This window comes from Empidonax traillii, unplaced genomic scaffold (genome assembly GCF_003031625.1).
Source record: "Empidonax traillii isolate 1590-97213 ecotype Southwest subspecies unplaced genomic scaffold, ASM303162v1 scaffold112:size1231168, whole genome shotgun sequence".
NCBI lineage: Eukaryota > Metazoa > Chordata > Aves > Passeriformes > Tyrannidae > Empidonax > Empidonax traillii.
Window position 1 is genome coordinate 993,031 of NW_020955305.1, and position 21,939 is coordinate 1,014,969.

At 36.0% G+C, this 21,939-nt stretch overlaps 1 protein-coding gene across 4 annotated transcripts in view; it reads right to left on the bottom strand.

Annotated features, from left to right (window-relative positions):
• GLRB (glycine receptor beta) overlaps nt 1–21,939 on the bottom strand; it is a 49,805-nt gene that overhangs the window by 14,716 nt on the left and 13,150 nt on the right. For 3 of the 4 annotated variants that reach the window (XM_027882841.1, XM_027882842.1, XM_027882843.1), the window contains exons 4-8: nt 19,723–19,790; nt 13,653–13,882; nt 10,227–10,309; nt 7,559–7,699; nt 4,051–4,203 (exon numbers count right to left, since the gene is read on the bottom strand). In XM_027882841.1, coding sequence (XP_027738642.1) covers nt 4,051–4,203; nt 7,559–7,699; nt 10,227–10,309; nt 13,653–13,882; nt 19,723–19,790 — 675 coding nt within the window. The remainder of the gene's footprint in view (nt 1–4,050; nt 4,204–7,558; nt 7,700–10,226; nt 10,310–13,652; nt 13,883–19,722; nt 19,791–21,939) is intronic. The other variant, XM_027882844.1, reaches the window with a different exon arrangement.

Sequence of the window (21,939 nt, forward strand, 5' to 3'; positions counted from 1 at the left end):
GTACAAACATGCCTATAAGGATAGAAAGTAAGCACAGAATACTTCTTTTTAAAAAAAAATTATTTTCACTTACCAACACCTGCTGGCTGGGGATGGATCATAAAAGACTGCAATAAAAAGTACAAATAAGGCTGTACTGCCTCTTAACATATACAGGACACATCTGCCCGTGTCCAGCATGCTGTTTGAATAACCTTTACCCTAAATAACCAAATTACCAATGATATGGATTGGCTCAACATCTTGGATATAGTAATTTTTTTCTACTGATTTAAAAGTGTTTACTATCTTAATATGTGAGTGTGATTATCATGCCTGGTGCCAAAAAAAAAAAAATTGTACACCAACTTTTTAGACCTTAAAATATTATATCTTACATTATTGGATTGAATTCGACAGAAGTAACTTAGAAGTTCTACTAGCTGAAAACATTTTTGGGAAGCTTTCACTGTCCATGAATTTTCATCTCTCATTTCTACTGAGGTCATAGTGACCAGCAGCTAATTCTATTTGTCTGGATTCTTACAGTGAAAGGTTCATTCTCGGAGTCTAAGAAACTTTTGAGTTTTCAAGGCAACATAAAGTGAGACAGAAGCACATAAATATTCTATTAAGCAACCATTTGCTGCCTGATGAGAGTTGGCATGGCCTTGGAGACCCTAGTACCAGAGCTGTAAGTTACACCTCTGGCAGCAGCTGCCCTAGGTGCTTACCTAACACAGTCTAAGGCTTAAGGCTCAAATGTGAGTGAGGAGCATGAAGAAATAAACTGAAAGATTAGTTATTTAAAAAAAAAAAGGGGGGGGGAAGGGAACAAAAAATCCCCCCTTTTCTTCTTAGGAGCACCAAACAGAAGGGACCTAGAACTCCTTCCTCCACACTCGCAAAGTAAAGGGAAAGCTAGTATTTTTAGGAAATACCTCTGCACTTTTTCCCCTAGAGCGGCATCCCTCCTGATGACAAAATCTAATTTTATCAGTAAGGTTAGTTAGCTTCCAGTCTAAAGCACAATTTTACAGAGGTACTATTTTAAAAAATGACCTAAGGTAACATGTAAATGTATGAAAATGCCAGTTCAGCAAAGCATTTCAGCACATGCCAGAGAAATAAATCTCCCTTTTTTTGAATCCAACTGATTTACTGACCACAGAACTATCTCCTGACAGTAAATTCCAAAGGTTAATTATGTGCAGTAAAAAATAATATTTTCTGGTTTATACTGCTACTTTAAAAATGCCTAGGTTCATCTTACTAATATTATTGAAAAAGCTAATATTCTGAATTGCTTTCCTTTAAATTTGATATCCCTCGTACATTCTCTTCTCTCATTAATCTCCATAAACTAAAACACATCATCTTACCAATTCATCTTCATACTACAGTTGTAACATATATCTTTATGTCTTTCCTTTGAAATCCTACAGTTGTTACAATTTTATAAAATAAATGACTAGAACTAAGACAGATCTGAGGACAAGAGTGATGAGCGGCAAGTGGGGCACGCCTGGCTACAGACTCAGCTGTCCTTTGTATGCGGGGAACACACCATTGATCACTACAAGCTTTTAGTTACCCTGTTGTACCTCCACCTTCACTCTGGACCAATGTTTCATTCTGCCAGAGCCACTGTGGGGGGACAGAAGTCCAACATCACTCAGATCCCTACAGCTCCAGGGAAAATCTTACTCCCTGTGGGGATAACACAGCAGTGAAGGAAGGAAAGGACTTTTTCAATGGATGCTGGCATCCTTTCCACCTGTAAAGAATGGGAGAGTCCAGTGTCGAACTCACTAAAAGGTGAAACACCAGCATCGAACTAGAAAGAAGCATTCAGTGAGATCAGCCCTTATGTTGCTTAGCCATAGCTGTCCAGATCCCAGTCTTTTGTGGATTTCTCTACCAGTAGATGATTTAGTTGGGTGAAATGAAACAGGTTTGCAATTTATTTAGTTCTTAACAGATACGGGGTTTTTTTTTCAAACAAACATAAATCCTCTTCCCAGAACAACAATCAGTCTATAAAAATGTAATTCTGCTTACTGGTTTGCCATGTGTCTTGTACTCCTAAATCACCCAGAAACTTCTGAGATGCTTTGCCATGGGGAGCAGTAGCCCACAATACTTAATTCTAGGGATGACTGCATTAAGATATTAGTAGGTAAATCTGAAGTAGCTTCTCACCTGATGACATCTGTATGTAGCCATTGGTAACAATTTATTGGGGCTAGATATCATTCATTTCACATACAAATGTTAATGTTTTTATATTTCAAGGTCAACTATCTTCAAGGGTGTAGCTAGAAGTGTTAGTTTGTTGCTTTCCTGAACACTGGAGGAACATAAATCTTACCCCAGTGACAGTGTTAACAACCTTCATTACTAAATACTGACTCAGTTACAGAATGGTCAGATTTAGAGGATTTTTTTGCTTCTCTGAGGATTCGGGAAAAGTTACATAGCTAGGCCAATAGTATCGATAAAAATGCAGTATTTCAGAAATGCTAATACATAGAAAGAGCCAGTAAACACAATGACTAAAACAAATAAAAAATAAATAAGCAAGCATATTTAGTCACAAAGACATCCATGTGACATGAATCAGCACTAAGACTCTTATAAATCTACTGTGTAATTAATAGGCCTGTCCGGTTTGCTATGTGAAGCATGGCATCACAAAAGTGGCAACACAGCTTGGTTTCAATTGTATTTGACTCTTCCATGTGAAAAATATTTCCAGTTTCTGTTTCATTCTTTTTAATTTATTGAATCTTACATTTTCCCCATGCTTTTTCTCTTCCAGTCCTTTTACTACTTTGTTGTCCTCCTCTGAATATATCCAAGGACCTTCCACTCTCCTTATTTTGTGGGGGATTTGCACCTCTGTTTCTCTGCCATATCACTGGAAGAAGAGTCATGGCAGATCACCTGAGATGAGAGCAATGGAGCTCAGGCCAGGGGGTATGTGGATGCTTTTTCACATAAAAAAACCACTGTTCGCACTCCAGTTGGCTTTTAACACAGAGATTTCTCTTACTCACTACTGCAAGACTCTGCAGATCACAGACACAGATTAGTAAAGTGATGTGGCAGGTCCTGACTCCAAGTGTCTCCAGAGCTCACTGGCACAGATTCATGCACATGCGGCTGCACACAAGTCATGTCCTGTGGGAGTGTGGAGGTTCCAGTGTGGGTAAGAGGTTTCTAAGGAAGACAGGCAGCTGGAGGGATTCTGCAACTGAACCACTGAGATTTAAAAAACAGGTGCACTAAACCTCCTGGGACATGGCAAAGATTTGGAAAGTATGGGCTGGGGCAGGTGGGAGTGCCAGGGAAAAGTGGAGCACGGGGAGGCCAGAGCATGGGGAATGGAATCCAAATAGGAGTGTCAAGGTGGAAGAGCCTGGCTCCTCATTTCACTGGGGTGAGCAGGTTTGGCCACCCCAGAACTGGAGTCCCATGTACAATCCAATTAGCCAAGATAATACTGGTTTTAGTAACTCTGCTTCCTACTATTTCATAAGAAATGAAGGGCCTGCCTACTGTGTTGTGCTGAGCAGCATAATCACATGAGCTTGAAGTACTCTCATGAACTGAGTCTCTAATGAAATAAAGCAAAGCAGGTAACAAGAACACTAGTTATATTCTAGACATCCTTATGTCTCTATTAATCTTCAGAAAAGCTGTTCCAATAGGTAGGTTTTTTGAGCCTTACATATCATCCTGTTTTCCTACTGATTATTTGAATGTTCAAATTCCTATAAACTGCGTATTGCCACAGTGTTTGCAGCATCACATGTACATAGATAAGATCTGATCTGTCCAGGTTGAGAGGAGTAGACATAGACTGCTTGTCACAGAAATGCTGGAACTACTATCAAGTGAAGTCTTAATGTGGAGGTAGATTTTACAGGACTAGGAATGAGGAGATTTCGGTGAAAATGATGAGCAGATAATGGAAGTGAAGTTGCTTTCAGAGTCCAGTGGCATGTAGTCAAAGCAACTGAGAATGGTGTTAAAGCGGATTGTAACATATGTGAAAACACAGGTTACCCAGTGGGACTCTTGCAGCACTTGCATCAGGATTGATCCAAAATGACAGCCAGGATAGAACAACAATTAGCAGTGTAGGAGCATAAACACCCATCATGTAAAATCCAACTTGTCTTCTTAAAGTGAAGATTACTTCTACACAAGTGTAATAACCTTTAAAGAAATAAATGCATTAATGTTTAACAAGCTTTGCAAGTGAACCTCTGATCCGTATCTTCCAGGCCTTTTTCTACTTAAGAGCAAAAGTTCAATTATTCAATTTTCTTTATAAATTCAAAGAGTTTAATTTGCAAAAAAAAAAATTCAAAATGCATCTACGTAACCACAAGGTGTGGTCAGGCTGAGGTATTATCTGTGTTCTGTAAGGAACCCTCCGTCTTCTCAAAGTACATCAGTAGTAGGAAGCTAAAATGATTCTCATCTTGATGCTGGCTTCAAGATGCAGTCCAGACAAACCCCATGGAGTCTAGCAGTCCTACTAGCTTAAGCTCACCTGAAAATCCTACTTAGCATTAATTTGTGCAAAAGGTGTAATTAAGAAATATTAGTCTAGAAAGTTTAGAATGGAAAGAGGGGATCTGAATGTGATTCTAATCAGATTTCCCCAGTACTGAAAGGTGACACAGCTGACTTCTAAAATTGGTACAGACTTTTTAAAACAGGCTCTAGAAAAGCTGTAAATTTTACAAACAAGGGATACTTCACAAAATCTTTCAAAATGAGTATCTGAAGCATACAGGTATTTCCAAAGATATCTGTTTAAGATAATTCTATAAAAATAATGTTGTAGATACCAGAGGTTTTGCTGGCAATAACAAATGTATCAAGAAATCTGATAGCCACAAAATAAATTCTGTTCATATTTTCACTCAATTAGCAGAACTGGCATTTTTATATTAATAGTAACACAACAGTGTTGTAAAAAACCCTCAAACCTTCAGAGACTATTCTATCACAAAGAAAGTGAATTCATATGTTATATTACAACAACTTCAAAATTCAGATTGGACCATATTTATCAACCCAGTTGGTGCAAAGCTAATTTAGAAGCTAGAATCTGTCAAAAAGTTCTCTATTTATCTTCCATATTTTATCAGTCAAGTGCTGTACAATGACAAGTCATCATAAAAGGCCTGTTTGGGCATACAAACACCAAAACAACAAAATAATAAAACACTGAAGAAAAGCATCCTTGTTTGGAAGACTAGTGTCTTCTACATTGCACTTTATTTAGTGCTGTATTTTATCATCCATTCTATCATTTTCGTTGAAAAGCTTTCCCTCTATAATTTCTGAATAGTTTCCAGATATTTTTAGGTTTTATTTTCAAATGAGGGAAGACCTTCAAAATCATTGTTTCTGTTACGTAGGAAATGTATTCCATATGCCTTCATTTGAATAATCTTTCATCAGACTGGGTATAGTATCTATTGCCCTCACCATTCAACTCACAAGGACCTTTTTGAATCTGTCACACAATTGATGAATAACAGGTAATTTGCAAATATATATATTCAGTTTATTGCCACAAAAGCTCCCCAAATTTGGTGACCCTCTTTCAACTTAGACAGGCATGATAAAATGTCAGATGACAAAAATAAGCAGTAAAGATTAAGTTCTTTGCAATTGGCAGGAATCTCCTACATAAGCCATAATTTTGAAAATTTGCTCCTTCATGCAACACTTCTCTTGATTATCTGACAAAATCCTTTGCTGAATTAATTTTAACTCTGTGTGTAAAGGTATTTTAAAACTACCTTCAGCATAAGAATTTAAAGTAAATAAAAATGGAGTATTTAAAACACCCTTTAAAAATACTTCAGAGTATTAAAATATTCCATTCACATTACTGAAGTATTAATTCCACTTTTGATTATGAAATTAAATAGATATTCTTAACAGAAAGAATTCTAAAAACTTTAAAAAAAATATTTTTTAACTGATGGTTCTCTCATGTTCTTTCTTTAATGTTCCAAAGCGTGCGCGCGCACACACACACACACAAAATGTGAGCATTTTACTGAGCATTTTGCACAGTGTCATTTTAACTTGTGGTCACAAGTCACTGAAACTTGAGAGAGAACTACTGATTTTTCCTAAATGTTTAAGTTCCTAAAAATACCTAAAATATCAAAAAGTCTTTTTAGACATTTAATTTCAGATTTAAGGCAAAGCTCAAAATGATCACGATAACTTCAATAACAAGATAGCAAACTTGAGTATTTCCTTTTTGCCTCAAATAGAATGCAAGTTTAACAATTTTCTAATTTGTATGGATTTCATTCAGGAAATGCAAGATTCATTCCCTCTAATTTTTCACTACTTCATAGACTATTTTTTTTCATTGTTTAATTAAGAAAAAAACAATTTTCTCATTACTAAGTAAGTTTCTACCATATCCTGACTTAGACTTGCATGCAATTAGTGCCAGTTGTTGGATTTGCTTTAACAAGTACAGAATTTTCCTGAAGAGAGCTAATTTCATATTATTCTCAAATGTTTAATCACCCAAGATGCTGAATTATGTAGTTAGGCTAAGAACTCACTCATTTTGCAGTTAAAAAACAAACTCCACTTCAATTTTCATTATCTCTTCAAGTTAAATTCTTAACTCTGAGATCTGCTAAGGTTACTTGAGATCTCTTCAGACTTGGAATCAGGATCAGGAGCAATCACAAGTAACAGACTCTCCACTGCAGCTGAATAGTCAATGAGATACTTGCAAAGGGTCCTCAGAAGCTGCAGCACCACAGCTCTCCTCGCTGAGTTTTAATGGGAGATTTATTTATATGATGCAAGAGCACTGCCTAAAATACACCTGCTGACTTCCATTCTTGTAGAAAGTTTTGTGGTTGCCACAGTATGTGAGTAGTTTGGATATAATCACAAGCAGGAATGAATCAAAACAGAAAAGACAAATCATTAAAACCAGAGTACAGAAACCATTGGATAAATCTGTGCTCGCATTCAGAAAATAATTGTAGGATTAAATAAATACAGGGCTGAGGATTTTAAGCAGCTTTCTATAATGACAGACTTTCCAGAACACTTAGAGTAAAGGAAGAACCTGTAGGATGCAGCACTTGAAGTTACACTCTAATACTATCAATTTACAGAACAGAATTTGAACCAGAAAATCAAAATTTTCCCACTTTGCTGCATCTGGTAAGATTCTGTGTGAACACTCTTTCAGAAAAGTTAGACATTTACAAGCAAAAACAGGTAATAGAACTGTAAAAAGAGAATAGTGATATGAGATTACAAGATATGTAAGCAAAATCAAGACAAACATTGAATCCCATCGTCAATTTAGATGTCTCTATATTTGAATTAGTTTGTAGTAATCACACATAAAAGTTACCATTATATGAACTACTTATAAGTCAAAAGTAATCTATTTTATCCCATGTAATGTAAGACATGGACTGGAGTATTAACCATTAAATATAAACAATAATTGAAGGAAGCTTAAAAGGTCTTTACCAAGGCAATCACTTAGATTACCTACCTGTGCCTTTGTAATACTTGGTACAGTTACCATATTCGATATCCTCTTTTTTAATATCAAACTGAGGCAGAGCAATTTTCTCTAGCTGTACAGGATCTCCAGACTGCCAGATAAACCGTAAGTCATCAGTTGTGTAACCAACTACAAGAACAAAATAATAATACATGTTTAAAGAACCACCTCAATCAGACTAAACTCTGCAAGAAAACCTAGCGTATATGTAGCATGTTTCTTTCAGTCTTTTTCTTTCTAGTTCCTGTTCAAATAAATAAATACAAAAATTAAATAACTCACAGCTGAATTTTTAGGCCTAAATTAGGATTTTTAGGCCTAAATTAGGATTTGATGGGTGGAACATTATCAGCTGACGAAGAGGTGTTTGTTGCAGTGTGTACTGTTTAAAGAAAGAAAGCAAAGCTCTACTCTCCACAGCTTTCAAGCCTCCATATTAATTCATACTCTACTTCAGCAAAGCATGAAAAATGTACTGAATTTTAACAGGACTCACGAATCCAAGTAACTTCAAAAGAATTTAACAACTCCATTACTGTGGTGGATCTTGGGTTTTGTAAAAAACAGCCTCTCTGCTTATTTGTTCAGACTAAAAGCCCTGACTCATGAAAGCATTTCCATTCAGGAAATACTCGATCAGGAATTTGAGCAGATGTGCAGTCCTACAGAAATCAGCTCAGTGCCTTCATGACCTCCTGAGTATGGACAGACTTCAGCACCTGAGTGTCTAAATCATGATGTATACACCACCATCAAGCAAGAGGCAGTGAAAGTTAGACTCACAATATTCAAGCATAAAGCAATATTGATTAAATATGCATAATCAGAACCATGATTTTATATGCCATTTTTTTGCAACCTTCTGTTTATTAAAGATTAACTTAATTCAAACAGAGATAATGTGTGCTAGGTGAGAACAGGGATGAGGAAATATAAAAAAGATGGAGTTGGAATGCAGCCTTTTGCAGTTCAAAGCCCTTAAAAATGTTTAAACAGCCATTCTTTTCCTGGAAGCATTAGATTAAAAAAGTGAAACTGTTCATAAGGTTTGTATTGTGCCTCTATGATTCACAATAATTTAACAAAAATCAAAACATCCCAAAGCTCTGTAAAGTAAGTTAATATCAAAAAAATGAGTTTTTTTAATTCTTCATTCATAATGTCAGTCTCACCCCCTTCCAACACTCAGCATACCACAAAACTGCCAAGATCCTTTATGATAATAATTACTGGACAGTGAAATTTCTGTCTATAGAGAACTGGTGGCCTTTTTTTGATTTTGAAATCTAGCAAATACAAACAAAATATTGATTTGAAAATAACCTAAGAAGAATAAAACTGCCAAATGCTAAGAAGGAAAGAACTGGAGGGACAGACAGGAGGTCATGGGTACCATTCCTACTTCTGACAATTGAAATAAAAGGTAGAAGAAAGCACACTGTCTCTCCAAAGAAGTAAATTCACGCTGAATTTGAATATATCAACATAGCATGCATTTTAGTTCATTCTTGAACAATTATTCCATGCAATGCTTGTGAAGCAACCCAGACTGAGAAAGCTCGAGCAAACTTCTATCAATATTACTGTCTAATTCCAGTTTAACCCTAAACTGATTTGCGTTTACCATAAGAGTTTACTTCAGCTAATGTACATACCTAGTAGTGATGAGCAAAACTACTATGGGCATACTACAGTTCTGAAGATAAATGCTGGAAATCAAAACCTAAATTGAAAACTCTACTAATTTATTATTATTATTATTCTTATTATGATTAACCTTGCTCTTTCTTCACTTATGACTTGCTTTCCCTAACCTCATCTTTCCCACCAGAGCTGGTAGAGCAAAAGTTGAACAACTTTTAGTGTTACAGCAGGAACAGGCTGTAACAGTAAGCCACCTTCCTTCTCTCTGCTCCACACTTGTCCTTATTCTGGAAAACAGAATTACTATGAAAGTGGGATCACCAGGGATTGAAGTGCTGGAAAAAGGCTGTACTTGAGTAGGCACTCATGTACTTGGGGCATGAGAAAGAATATGAGTTTCAGAAACATTTTGTCTGCATGAAGCCCTTCAAAGAGACAAGACCTGTCTGCCCCATCAAAAGATTAAATCACCTGGAGACCAGGACAGGATTGGTAAGGAATAGACGCTTAACTACAGCCACAGCATGCCTTGAAACCACTTTCAAAACATTTCACACTAGATGATATCACTGCTTTGGCATCAAATACTTTTCCTTTGGTACCATATCAAAGGGGTTTCAAGCAGTACCATGCATCATCAGTGCAAGGGGATAAACTGGGCCCCAACAACCTCCAAAGCAGCACAGGTTGTAGAAGTTAAAGCTACCTGAGGAAGCCATTCTTTTTTCCAAATGATATGTGTTTCCAATTTGACTAAGTTTATTGTAAATTTTTTTATAAACCTCCTCAATTGTCATTATGGTTGACAGTAAATGCTAAAACCAAGTATGAACAGTGCCATAACTGTAAGAAATATCTTTGATAGGGAAATGTGCATTGGTAGGAACCAGTGAATATCAGTTTCATAATTCATTAATGATGTTGACATGAACAATACAGAACTGATAATTTTTGTTTGATTCTCATGCATGCCTAGAAGAGAACGTTTTTATGCACAGAATAATTTACATACAGCTTTCCAATTGCATCTTGCAGCGCTGTGTATCCATAGGAAACAAGGTCAAGTCCAAAGGGCATGACAGAGTAATGGACAACCTGAAAATACAGAAATGGTATTTAAAAACAGTGTGAACTGCCACATAAGTAGTAGATGGCCATAAGAAAGAAAAAATCACAGGTATTTGATTTTCATCTTCTAAAGCAGCAGAAACAAAATTTAAAGTTATAATTAGCAGTTTGAAACGCAGATCTCTAGTACAAAATAGGAAAATAAAACTTATAGAGGGCTTTAAACACATAACAGTTCACAAATTAGAGAACTACTAATACAAGACAAAATACATATAGGTCACAAGAATAACCTAACCAAATGTCCATACAGAACTAAGTCCTGTCTCCAGCAGCGGCCAATGGCAGACATCTAAAAAAGAATGTAATACTATGGCAATCTGGAAATGTTATTTTTCCAGATACCCAGCAACATCCCTGAAGTTGCACCTCAAGGACTCCCTAAACCAGAAGTGATGCTTCAGTATTTAAGGGACCTTGACAGATTTTTTTTGTCTCCAAGGAGCTGTTTTGATTCTGGTTGCTTTCTCGAACCTATGTATCCTGGTTTTGGCTGGAACAGAGTTAATTTCCTTCCTAGCAGCTGGCACAGTGCTGTGTTTTGGATTCAGTATGAGAATAATGTGGATAACACATTGATGTTTTGGTTGTTGCTCAGTAGTGCTTACCCTAAATCAAGGACCTTTCAGTTTCCATGCTCTGCCAGTGAGCAGGTGCACAAGAAGATGGGAGGCAGCAGGGAAGGGATGGTCAGCAGGTGTTGAGCAATTGTATTCTGCATCACTTGTTTCTCTTGGGTTTTATGTCTCTCTCTCCCTTTCCACTTTATTACAATTAATTTTAGCATTATTACATCTATTATTTTGTTTTACTTTGCTTCAATTGTTAAACTGTTCTCAACTTTTATGGGCTTTCTTTTCCTGCTTCTCCTCCCCATCCCACCAGGGCCAGGGGGAAGGGGAAGTGAGCAAAGCAGCTGTGTGGTACTTAATTATCAGCTGGGGTTAAACCATGACACCATGTAACCTTTAACATGCATAGCATCTTGCAGCAAAGAACACTATAGTTTAGCTGCACACAATCTAATAATCTCCTTTTATATATCCTGAGTTTGTCTCATAGCTCTTTTACTGGAAAAGAAGGCAAAAAAATCAATGTCCATCCATTCTCTCTGTATATTTGTGATTTAGAGATCTCTAAGTCACCACCTCAATTATCTTGTTTTTTCCAGCGTGAAAAGTTCTGCCTTGCTCAGCTGGTCTGTACCTTTCACCATCCTTGCCTCCCTTCTTCCCAGTGGGAAGACCAGAATTGCACTTGTATTCATAATCCAAGTGTAGCATTCATTTATGAAGTGGCATAACATTCTCTTTCATCCCTAATACTTCCTAGAATTCAAATCACTTTCTCAAACAGTACTGAGCTATTTTCAGACAACCAGCTGTTACTTCTCACAGATAATTTTCTTAGCTGATAGCCACCTCCAAACCAATCAGGTTTTATGTGATGTTACAGTAATTTTTTTCCTCATGTATAATTTTCAGTTATTTACTTTGAATTTCACCTCACACTTTGTTGCCTGGTCATTAGATTAATTTGTGGTTCTATTTTGTCTCTTACCTTTACTGCTCTGCATATTTTGGTATCATCAAAAGCACTTGGAAATTCACAATTTTCCGGATAATTTTTGTTGAAAAGCACAAAACCCAGTTGAGATTGTTTTTGTGGGACTCCACTGCTTACTTTCCCTGATGTGAGCACTAGGTGTTTATTCCTATTTTGAGTTTCCTAATTCTTAACTATTTACATAAGAGCTTTCTCTCATATACATTTTGTCATTCAAGTATTTCGATAACTGGAGATTCTTTAATTTATATGTGATAATACTTATGTAAACTAAAAATGCCAGACATAGAAATTATATACTTTAAAAATGCCACCAAAACACAATGCCACAAAAAATTATTATCTGCATATGTATCATCTAAGAACATAGTGTGTTACTAAAAAACCAGTGTATTTTTAGATGACCTTAATTTCAAAGTTACTGAATTTGGTTTTGTTATTTCCAAGTATTCAGAGAATAATTTTTCCATCAGAAACACTTTCATTACTATTCAGTCAATATTCATTAATCATTAACCTAACCTATTGAGCTTATTTATGAATGGCTGCAACATTTGAAAAAGATTTCAGTGTTTCATTCAACATTTGATGCTTCAAATAGGAAGATTCTTTCATAGCTGAAAGTGACTTTCTACTTTGAACTATTAATTTCTACGCACTTCAAACCCTGCTACAGAAGCAATTGGAATCAAAACCAGGACCTTCAGAGCAAGCCAAATGAAATGCTTTGATTGCCCAATGTATTTTCTTTTCTGATCACTGCCAGAAATAGTCTTGAGATTGACTTTTCTCATCCTGATTTGAAATGGGAAAAAAAAAACAAACTCTCCTTTTTTTTTCTCTCCATTTTTACTACATGAAGAAATAGCTCATATGACCCTAACTTCTGAAATAGTTCTCTCTTAAAAGTAAGTTGTAGAATATTCAGATAATCATTTTTACCTCTATCAGAGCAATATGTTCCTGTTCACACCTGAAGAAAATTCACTTGCTGTTAGAAAATTGAGCCTAATCTCTACAAATCATTGGTTCTATAAACTCTCCAGATCTGTAATTCACTATGACATCCTTTTTAATCAATCAATTTGCTCTTTTCCGTGGATGACTATCTTTGTGGCATTGTGTATACCTTTGATAAACCAACTCAAACCACAAAAAAGTACAAGTTAATTGCAAAGAAATTGAACAGTATTTTGGGATTTTCCAAAAAACCCTGATACCCGTTCAGGCATAGAACTTAATCAGTATTATTTCACAGTACTTTTACAAAACATTTATATTCACAACTTTTGTAATTTTTGCCTTTCCCTATATCTTTAGTAAGTAAACACATCATTTACTTTGGTTGATGTAGAAATTCAAGCAGCATGCAAAATATATTCTTCAGCTGGAGGCTTTTTTCAGGTACCTTATCCACTTCATTATGTGTCTAGGAATCTAAGCAGTTATCAAAGGGGTTTAAATTTTGGTTCCAATAATGTTAGTTTTACTTAGTGTGTTAGCTTAACATGACACACAAAAGTGAACACACTTCAGATTTCTTGCACCTGCAGTGCTATCAACTGATGCTTTAAAATATCTTCATCTGATTTCTTTACACATATTTAATTTATTGTAGTATTGTTTACAAAGTGTCATATAATTTTAAATATCAGTCATTAGTCATTAGGTTACTAAGTCTAATAAGCATACACATTTCAAATAAAGTCATTTAAAAAATAGTAGAAATATGTAAATAAAATACCTCATGCTGACTAGGACATCTCCATCCCGAAATATAAAAAGAAGGATATTTTCTTGTGTGACATCATGGAAGTTAGCATTTTTTTCATTTGCAAAGAATAAGTCTGGCTTCCAAAGACACTTGAACATAGTTGGGTCCACCGTCAGTGTATCTGAGCCTCTCCAGTCATTGGGCAGTTTGAGTCTGGGGTCATTCCACTTCTGTCTTAGAAAGATGTTGACTCTATAATCCTGATGGTAAGAATAAATAAATATTATACCAGACAAAATTCTAGCAAAAAAAACCCACTGAGAAATTATACCATTCTATCATAAAAACGATTCATATCCTGATTTTTTTCTATCACAAAGACGTTACTCACTATTCAAATGACATTAATAAGTGTTACATCTAATAGACTTCACTACAAATAGGTAGATTATGTCTCACTCATGTTTTGAATATAGCAACTTTCTTTAAATACAGGACCAAACTGGTCCCCCGGGAATCATTTCTGCATCCCCTCGATAGTGGCCCCCTGTTACTCAGGCAGAGAGAAAAGCATGCAGCAAGGCAGGGAGAGGCCATAGCTTGACTACGCTAAATGGCTGCAGGCAGCAGGCACAACATATCACTTCTATCAGGATATCCTGCGAGTGCTGATTCCAGTTTATTCTCTATTTGGTTAAGTGGCACACTGATGGAAAAATATCACACTATAAAAGCAGAAGTCCAGGCAGACAGCAGATTTTACACTACACACCCAGAACACAGCTTCAGACCTTCTAACAGCGATCTGGAACTATTTTGGTAACAGGAAAACTGATGCCAGTTTGTAACATAAGTGCTGAGGTAGCAGGTATGAAAGGAGAAACAGAATCAGTTTCGAAGAGAAAAAAAACAAGGCTTTACAGAGGAAACCTCCTTCTGGATTCAGCAGGACTCTTGTTGGACAGTAGTAGAGCCATGCTCAACAAGAACCTAATTTTGCTTTCGGGAATTGGAGTAACATGTGTCTCAAGGCAAAATGATACCCCGCACACATTCTGTCCTTAGTGAAAGCTGTGTGAATGCAAAGGAAAAATATGACCCAGAATGTCAGTCATGATTTTTCAGTCTTATTTCTAAGTCTTCTTGCTTTTTACATTTACATTTAAGCCAGTGCCTCTTTTTTCAAGTATATGTAAACTAGGCAGATCACATACAGAAAAAGAATAAAGGTATTGTTGAAATGAAGTTTAAAACCCCAACCAAATAAACCAAAATTCTAAATGTAAGATAAAATCTATCTGCAGTCTTCCTAGTTCTTTCTACAGTGTGCTTTCTTTTTGCATAACTGTCTACTAGGTACAAAGCCTCCCCCAGTAGTGAAAACACTGTTACTGCTGTACAATTATACCAAAATGCTAGAAATTTGTGAGTGAAGGTTCTCAAAGTATTTTTGGTTTGTCAAAGTATTCTGCATACAAACTAATTTTATGAAGTTGTTTATTTTACGTGTTAATGTCCTATTATACTTTTTTGTTGTTGATATAACATGAAGTATTCTGTTGCATTTACTGCATTTACATTCCAAAGCTGGTGCCAAGTTGAGACTGTCATGCTAAGTTCAACAGGAAGGAGTTCACTTGGCTAAGACCTCATGCAGAATAACTTAGCCTGTTGAATTACCCTGTAAATTGAAATACAGTGCTCATTTTTCCATGTCTAGTCCACCAGTCAAATCAGCCCAAATATTTCTTTATTACCCTATACTGTGTAATATTCTTCCTTAATGCATTGTAAGGAAAAGTAAAGCATCAAAACTAAGTGCTTGTTACTTGTTGGTAGTCTCTTTTGGAAAAAATGCACGTAGTCTGACTGATATTTATACAGAGACCTATATTATCTTGCCAAAGTAAAGAAGAAACAAAAAATAACAGTTAATATGAAGTGACTTTGTATTGGAAGGTTCTCACAGAGAAGCTTTAGAACCAGAGGGAATTCAGGTTATTATCTCAGAAAGCATCTTTTCAATTATATGTATATAATTGAAAACTTATTTGCTTCTTGCTGAAGTTCCCAATTCCATATGCACTTCTTGACTCAGTGAAAAAAATTACTCTAAATCATATGAGATAAATACTGCATACCATTCATGCTCACAAGCATCACACTATTTGTAGCACTAAAGTCAGCTTCCCTATAACAAGTCATTATCCTAATTTTAACAAAATAAGATGCCTTCTCAAAGCCATAGGCAAATGATAAGCAGTGTCCAACACTTGCCTTCAGCTTACCGAGTCAGTAGAGGGAGTTATTTACATCACTGAAAAGCAGAATGCACTGGCAAAATAAGAATTGTAAGTAAGATCAGGCGGATAGTATTTTATTTCCTTTCTTTCTCTACTACAAATGACCTTAAATAGACCAAACAATGGGACGTTGAGACATTTCAAGAACTTGATTTTGTTCCGATTTAACTCAATGGAAGAAAAATCCCATTAATCTAAAATAGGTATGTTCTAAAATAATCAGGCCTAGATTAGAGACTTGTGAAAGGGGTACTTGGAGAGGAAGGCCACCACATACTTGAGGCAATACAGAAAATGTAGAAGAAAGGAAAGAGATGTCACAATACAAAACCGTGGCTAACCAGACAACAGTGTGCAGAAGGGCTGCTTCTTACAAGAATATGAACTATTACAGCATCTGGCAGCAGTGTAGACTATGACCTGGTACATACCTATTTTGAAAGAAGTCTGCAACCAGTCGTCTCAAATTTGCACCATGGACTTCAAGATTCAGTAAGTGTACTATGATTAGATTCAACAGGGGCTGAAAAAGTAGTCTGTATGAAGCAACTGGTCTTCCTGTTGTACGTTTTACAAACATTTTTTGAATATTTCAGTGTGATTGGCATTTTATAATGAAGGAGAGCCAAATAGGAACTAAAAAGCCTGAGACCTGACAGGTAGAAAGAAACACAGAAGTATTCTACAGGGCTTTGTTTTCCCGTGTAACTCTAATAGAAGGCAAGTTGCTTTCAGGGAGGTTGAAAGGGGAGGCATTCTAGGAAATATTTCAAATGCAGCCTACTAAATAGTGGGCATGTGGCCAGAAAACCTCCTCAGGCCAGAAATCAGGCATTGCCTATACATCTCTGCAAAATGGAGCACATAGCAGATCATGAAAGACTTTCTACATAAACTGCAGTCACACAAATAAAGGAAGAATAATAGTGCTTTTTTTTTTTTGATAAAGTAGATTTTTTGGATAAAGTAGCAAATTTCATTTTTAAGATTAAAATAAGGAAATTGAATTTTTGTTTATATACATGAATATTAAAAAGACACTTCTGCAAGGTTTTAAAGTAAAGGAGAAGGAAGAAGTCATTTGAGTCAGTGAAGAAAGGTCACACTGCAAGTAAAAACCTTGAATATAGATTCTGTAGACAGAGAGTCAGATCACCATCTCAGCTAAAATATTATAGTCCTGTGGGTATTTATACCAGAAACTCTCTATCGCTAGGAATCCTTGACTGCTCATCCAGTTTAAAACAGTTTCCAGAAGTGACATAACCACCATATTATCCCACAAAACTGCAGTATGAAAAAACACTTGCAAAATCAGAAGTAGATTTAGCATGGGGATCCTAGAAAAGTGATCTAATGACTTAGAAGGAAATAAGTTACAGGATTCAAGATAACGGGAGCTCACTGGAAGGTAGCTCTGGCATAAGCTCTTCTTCATTTTATCTGTACAAATTCTGATTTTCTCTGTAGTTAACTAACCTTTTTGTCTGTTTTTTTTTCCAGGTAACTTGCCTCATAACTGTTTGGAAGCATTGCAATTCTTTTGAGTATTCAACAACACAACATGAACACTACTCTTTCTAGACACAGAGCAAACATTTGCCCTTCACACTGTTCACAAGGGCTTGATTAAAGCAATACAGGCTTCTGGCCATTGGATCCACAGTATGGGTACTATCTTGCTTTAAACCAATATAACTTCAAATATGTTGATGCTTTTCTATAAACTCCCTTCTTTCTTAAAACTAAGCAGACTTTACCTTCATGGGAGGTAATCTCTACTCTTTTTTGTTGAGGATGAGCCAACTCCATAGCTATAAATGCAATTATCATGGGACCTTTTCTCATGGGCACTCTACACGTTTGTTGGGCCTTCTACCACCACCTCCCTTCTGGTCATCTGGTACCCATGATTATTTTTCCCCATACTTCCATCACCCAAAAGAAGGAATCATTGCTTTGGCATGGCTATAGCAGGATGCTTTAAATCCAAACAGATTTTGCAAAAACTAATTAATTCAATTATTGGCACCAAAAGTGGCTACAGAGCAAAGAATCCTCATAATATACTTCATTGACCAAAAAACTTCAAAATTTCACAGACTTTTTCTATCAGTAGCAATATCACTCCAACCACTTTAGTAGCTTCTAATAATTTTAGAGACAGTCAAGAAATTAATATGCCTCATTATTCTCACCAATCCTGGAGACAGAAGATATGTAGACAGACACTCTCTTCTCCAACACCAAGGAATTTTTTCAGCAGTTCTGGTACTCCTGCAGATGTTTCCTTTTCTCAGTGCAAGAGGCCCCCTGGTCCTTCTCAGACTTGGTGCCTCAGCTCCAGGAAATACTTTTCCTATGATTCTGAAGGTACAAGTCTTTTCCTAGTCTAAGAGACCCGCTTCTACTGTCTGGTGCATTACTCAGACCATCTGAAGACAAGTACCAACCTATCCCCAAAGAGAGCAGTGGTTCCTGACTGTCCACAGGACTCAATTCCCATTTCAGCAGGAAGTTTTCCAAGTGACACACAGAAGAACAGATCGACTGTTTATTTTGTCAGTGCTTCCTGTGAAATATTAAGGCCATCGAGAAGTAATCCAAATTTCACATAAACATGCTTAGCTATCATAGTGATCTCAGCTGGAGACAGAAATCTAAATAAAAGCATAAATTAAAGTAAGGATGGTGTCTGAAGTTCTGAAATATGGAGGAGAGTGTGACTTATCTTACAGAACATCCTAGTAAATTTGTGAGTGACCCTATCAGGGAGTAACAGGCAGGCACACATACATTGCTGGAGAGAACATACTTGATTTTTTTTTTTGGAGGGGGTGAGAGGAAGCACACCCCCTACATTCATGTTTTCTTACTATTTGAATCTGGATGAATTGTAAAAAAGCCTCTGTAAAAGTCACTTTTTAAAGCATGCCATAAATTTCAGAAACTTGAAAGGGCCATCTGGCCTAATATACTTGACATCTTAGACACTTATCTCACTGCTACTTTCCTGCTCTTCCTCCCTGGCCCTCTTTAAACTTGAGTCCTCCATTTTTTTTTCAGAAATAAATCTCAGGGCATCTTAAGCAAATTCAGGTTTTTTTCTTTTCATATCGCTTCCCAGTAATGCCATTAGTGGACCTACAATCCTTTGCAATCAAATCTAAATCTTTATACACTGCTAGCTAAAGAAAGAGAAATTTCTGGTCAAGCTGTTCAAAAGCTGTTTCAGCTACAAGGTATGTACAACTCTGAGCAGCTCTGCAGTCCTACTGAAATGTCATTAAGGTAACATGTAAGCTGGTTCTGAATTTTAAATGGGCACTTACTTCCAACAACAACAAAATGTGTTTAAATTTTATTAGTGGTATTATGTTTTATTGCTTCTCTGCCATTATGAGTCAGAATGCCTTGCTGTACTTTTTTGAATAATACACCAAGTAACCTATATACTAACTCTCAGGAAGATTATTTAATTCATAGTACCAATAGGTTTCTTCCACTGAACTTAATAACTTATGGAAGTAAGTGAATCTTTTGCATCTCAGAAACTATGGATTTCCTTTCATGTAAATCAGATTCTAAAGCTACAATAATCTGTGCATACATATAAAATGAAATAGATGAATAGGTTTATGGCATAAAGCACAGTCAGTCAATCACTAACCCCTTTAAGGTAATTCTCAGTGCCTACAACCACAACAATCATTTCTACTTTACAGTTCGTAATCCCAAACTTGAAATTTAATAAGAAAATCTCTATGTGTGCTATAATAATTTCATTTCAGTCTTACCATAGTTGTCTCTTGAATTGACCCAAAGCTGTTAATGAAGATGTTAACTGCAACATCGACTGGGATTCCTTTAAAAAAAGATTAAAAATAGTGACCTGCACAATCCAGTAAAGGTACATTATCCTTCAGTAAAAGTTCCTTTATACTGATATCACAATTTAAAATGTTTTTATAGGGTCATACAACTTCATCTTTTCAAGTTAGTATATACAAAAGCAAGGGTAATCACAAAACCTCCTTTCAACCTAGTGATCAGAAAACAAAAAAAAAAAAATCCTTAGTCTAGAGAGCTAATCCTAAAGAATTTCACAGACCATATATCTAAATGAATAATTTTTGATCTCCATGATTTTCTGTTATCACAGAATGCATAAGCCAGTATTCCTTTTGCACACAGTGTAATGGATAGAGGCAATTCACATTTCTAGCAGCAGACACTTTTAACTGTCAAGGTCATAAGGATGATCTATCATACCAAATTACCTGTTCATGATTTATGATGAGACACTTATTGATATTTTAAGAGGATACTTCTTTGTGCAAGTCAAGTACCTCACTGTAAAGTATGAGTACAGGCAGGTAAAAATTATTGCATGCAGCTTTCGCAGCTGTCTAGTCTTAGTGCGAGAGAGTTGGAAAGCGTCTCCATTTTACAATGGTTACTGATTTGCCAAGAAAAACTTCTAGAAGGCAGCAGCTGTGAAGATATTAAGATAGCCTGGATTTTTTTTCTCTTTTCCACAGCCAGGATTCCTGTAGCTGCAGAGGGATGGTGTGACAGCTGCTATATCTGCCCTCTGTCACCCTGGGGGAACTGATTGGCAGTCATTTAATATGGTGTTAACAGAGAGTTATCACCAGGCAAGAAGAATTGGCCTGACGGTTGTGAGAACTAATCATGGCCCACAGGTTTTATTTATTATCTGTGTTGTGAGCGTCAGCATGTCCATTAGATCTGATCTTATTTACACTGTAACAAACACTTAATTCAGTGGGTTTCTTTTTACTTTCAGCAACGAAAGAGCTACAAGAACATATGAAGACTGTTTTGACAGCGTAAGTAAATACAGTACAAACTAATATATGCCTCTTCCAACAGCTTGCTTGTCTGCATAAAATATTTAGGTGTACATTTAATATATAAATTCAAACTCATACTTGTGGTTCACCAGAAATATCGAAGATAAAACTTCACTTTTTTCAGTTAAATCAGTTTGTGGAGTTTTTGGTTTATTTTTGTTTTGGTTTGTTTTTTTTTTAATCAGACTACTTAAATGTGATGCCTTTGGTTATGCAATAAGCATATTAATTCTTTTAATGCCTGATGCATGTGACAGAGTACCCATCACATCACTAGTAGCCAAGAGTGTACTCCCTCTTCCAGATTTGAATAGAAAGTGCCATCCAAGAAAATCACTCATGTGTGAGGAACATTTTAACATGGGCAAACCACTTGTCAGAAAATGTTCTTTTTCTTCCGCCTCCCTGTGAGTTAACACTACATGTCCTCCTTTTTCCTTCTGTCTTGATTCTTACCAGGCTGCCAGCAGGGTTATCAAAAATATAAAGAAATCTGCAACATGCTTTGCAATTAGAAGCTGATTATGCTGAAGAACAGGTAGAGAAGAGGCTGGATGTTTATTCTTTGTGACAAGACTCAGTACCAAAAACATATAAATATGGTTCTATAATAAGAATAAGAAAGAAGCAGTATACTTGATAAAAACTGAGTTTAATATGATTATAAAACAGTGAAACAGAACGTCTGAAAATAGTCTCTTCATAGGCACAATAAAGATTTCCAAATTTTTCATACTAGTAATATGCATATTAAAATATCTTAGTGCACATACATGTGAGTTTTAAAATGAAAGAAATGATTTATGCAAACTGCATAAATTACATACATAATCTGTATGTAATAAAATTGTATGTAATAAAATGTATTTTTTCAGAAGAGAAATCCTAATTCCTGGAAAGTGTAATTTACAGCTCTGTGAGTTATCAGAGGTTTTGCAGAGAATATGTATTCCAACCTTTTCTGCATATATAATGAAGTCACACTTGCCTACACGGAAGAATCCTACAACACTGATGACCAGAGAGATGTTTTAAAGGCAAAGAATGTGTTTAAATGCATTACTACAGTGCATAAGCTCTATAACTAAAATATCTTTAACAGATTTAATAACTATACTGTTTCCAAATAGTGATACT